The sequence below is a fragment of the Nanorana parkeri genome, unplaced genomic scaffold, assembly GCF_000935625.1.
Source record: "Nanorana parkeri isolate BGI_ZX_2015 unplaced genomic scaffold, ASM93562v1 scaffold1667, whole genome shotgun sequence".
Lineage (NCBI taxonomy): Eukaryota > Metazoa > Chordata > Amphibia > Anura > Dicroglossidae > Nanorana > Nanorana parkeri.
Window position 1 is genome coordinate 26,514 of NW_017307935.1, and position 1,879 is coordinate 28,392.

The following is a 1,879-nucleotide window of genomic DNA, read 5'->3' on the forward strand; positions in this document are numbered from 1 at the left end:
GTGCAGTGGTGATGGAAGGAGGCAGTGTATATGTGTGGAAGAAGGTGGGTAGTGTGCCTATTCTGCCACAATGGGTATTGTCACTAAGAAAACTAAAGCCCTGAAGGACTAATGCCCTTTGAAGCTTTGTTCATATCAATACGATCAAGTTATCGCAGAATGAGATCGGGAAGTGTTTCCAATCATTTCGGTAAGGGGCGGAGTTTCTGATTTGTATTCAATAATCGGCCTTTTTGAATACAGTGATCTCTCCCATGAGACAGATGTTGTCAACACACAGTGGCTATTCGTCTACCAGAGGTAGTTTGGTGGCTTTGAGTTAGGGATCAGGCTTTTGGCCACATTTAGTAAATAGGCCATTACTGATTTTTTTGTATTTCCAAGCAGGCATAGATGTATTGTAGACTAAGAGTATCCATGGGCCCCTTGGGAGGGTCGCAGTGGCAATATATGATATAAGAGTAATGATCTGTTCCCATTAGGGTTGTATTAGTGAGCATGTGACCATGACAACCAGAGGGGAGAGAAGGTTCTTGGAGCCAATTGGCACCTCCAGCATAGGGTTAAGGTCTGGGGGCCCCACCTGCTCAGGCTCACCAGGCCCCTGGGACCATCAAGCAATGAGTTTAAGATTGCTTTCAGAGATGTCAGCTTGTTATATGATGCTTATTGGAGAATTATTCTTCACTTATTTTCTAACGCTTCTAACTCTTATTTCCAGATTGACTACATGGTGCCGACCAAAATAGGGAAAGAGTTTGACTACATGTAGTAAGTTCTCCATTCTTACCTTCCTTTCACTGCTTATAGTCGGGTTACATCAAAATAATTCCCTGCGGTCACTCTTAGTGTACAGTATGTCTCTATACATGTCCCTCCGCCATGTCCTAACTCAGACCAGAATAAGAGAAGCTCCTGTTGCAGCATTTCTTTCCTGGTTCAGGCTTACCGATTGATGACACGTTGAGGAGGAGAGGTGTGACCATGTCTTAGCTAATGTTTAAATTCTTCCACATTTGCATGACTGTGGTCATACACTGCTGACATTTCATCCGTTTCCTGTGAATTGGCCATAATTTGAGCCGTGGGTGGCCCCGACGGCTCAATCTGGCATGGCAAACTTCAATTTTAAGCCCGGTGGAACATTTCCGGCTCACCAATGACTGCAGCCAATCAGCTAAAAGCATCGTTCAGGTATTGAGACAGCCGCACCTCACAGTTGCTCTAATACAATAGCTAGTAGTGGAACATTTCTCCTTCCACGCTGTGTTAGTGTTGATGGGGGGGGGGATTGAGCACAATGAATTAAGTGTCCTAAATGAGAAAAAAAATAAAACGTGTATGGCCAGCTTTAGACTTTTTGGGGTTCCGTAAGCCGCAAAGGATGTAGTTTTACTTTGCAGTATTTTACTACACACGAAGCTTTGTCTTCTGTGCCAGCAAAATCCTCTGCAGACAATCGAGGAATTGCTTGTTTTCCTGCTAAATGTTCTGTTGGATTGGCAATTGTTATCAGCGAGATCTTCCCCCGGGGACTATCACCTTCCTGTCCGGGTTCATCAATGCATCTTGTATTTCTTTTTACATACTTGTTGTTGTAATGTGATGTTCTTCTGGTCCATTACATGTCATTTATATAAGAATTCTATCTCACTTGACAGCACCTACTGCACCCTGCCGAGCATTAAAGTTCACAACATAGTGGTGAATATGCAGTAAGTATCCACAGTCTTCTGGGGGGGTCATTGTGTTATAACTAGTGAGATCATCTCTTCATAACCATTGAGGTCATTTAACTCTGTGCTGATTTCTTGCTAGTCTCCCCTCACCCCTTCTCTCCCCTCTTTGTCTCCTGCTCCCTCTCTCTCCTCCCCCCCCC

At 44.2% G+C, this 1,879-nt stretch overlaps 1 protein-coding gene across 1 annotated transcript in view; it reads left to right on the plus strand.

The window, feature by feature from the left end:
- The window catches only part of TMEM106B (transmembrane protein 106B), a 14,930-nt gene that overhangs the window by 10,629 nt on the left and 2,422 nt on the right, over nucleotides 1-1,879 (plus strand). Inside the window, exons 6-7 of the mRNA XM_018571077.1 lie at nucleotides 722-771; nucleotides 1,662-1,715. Coding sequence (XP_018426579.1) covers nucleotides 722-771; nucleotides 1,662-1,715 — 104 coding nt within the window. The remainder of the gene's footprint in view (nucleotides 1-721; nucleotides 772-1,661; nucleotides 1,716-1,879) is intronic.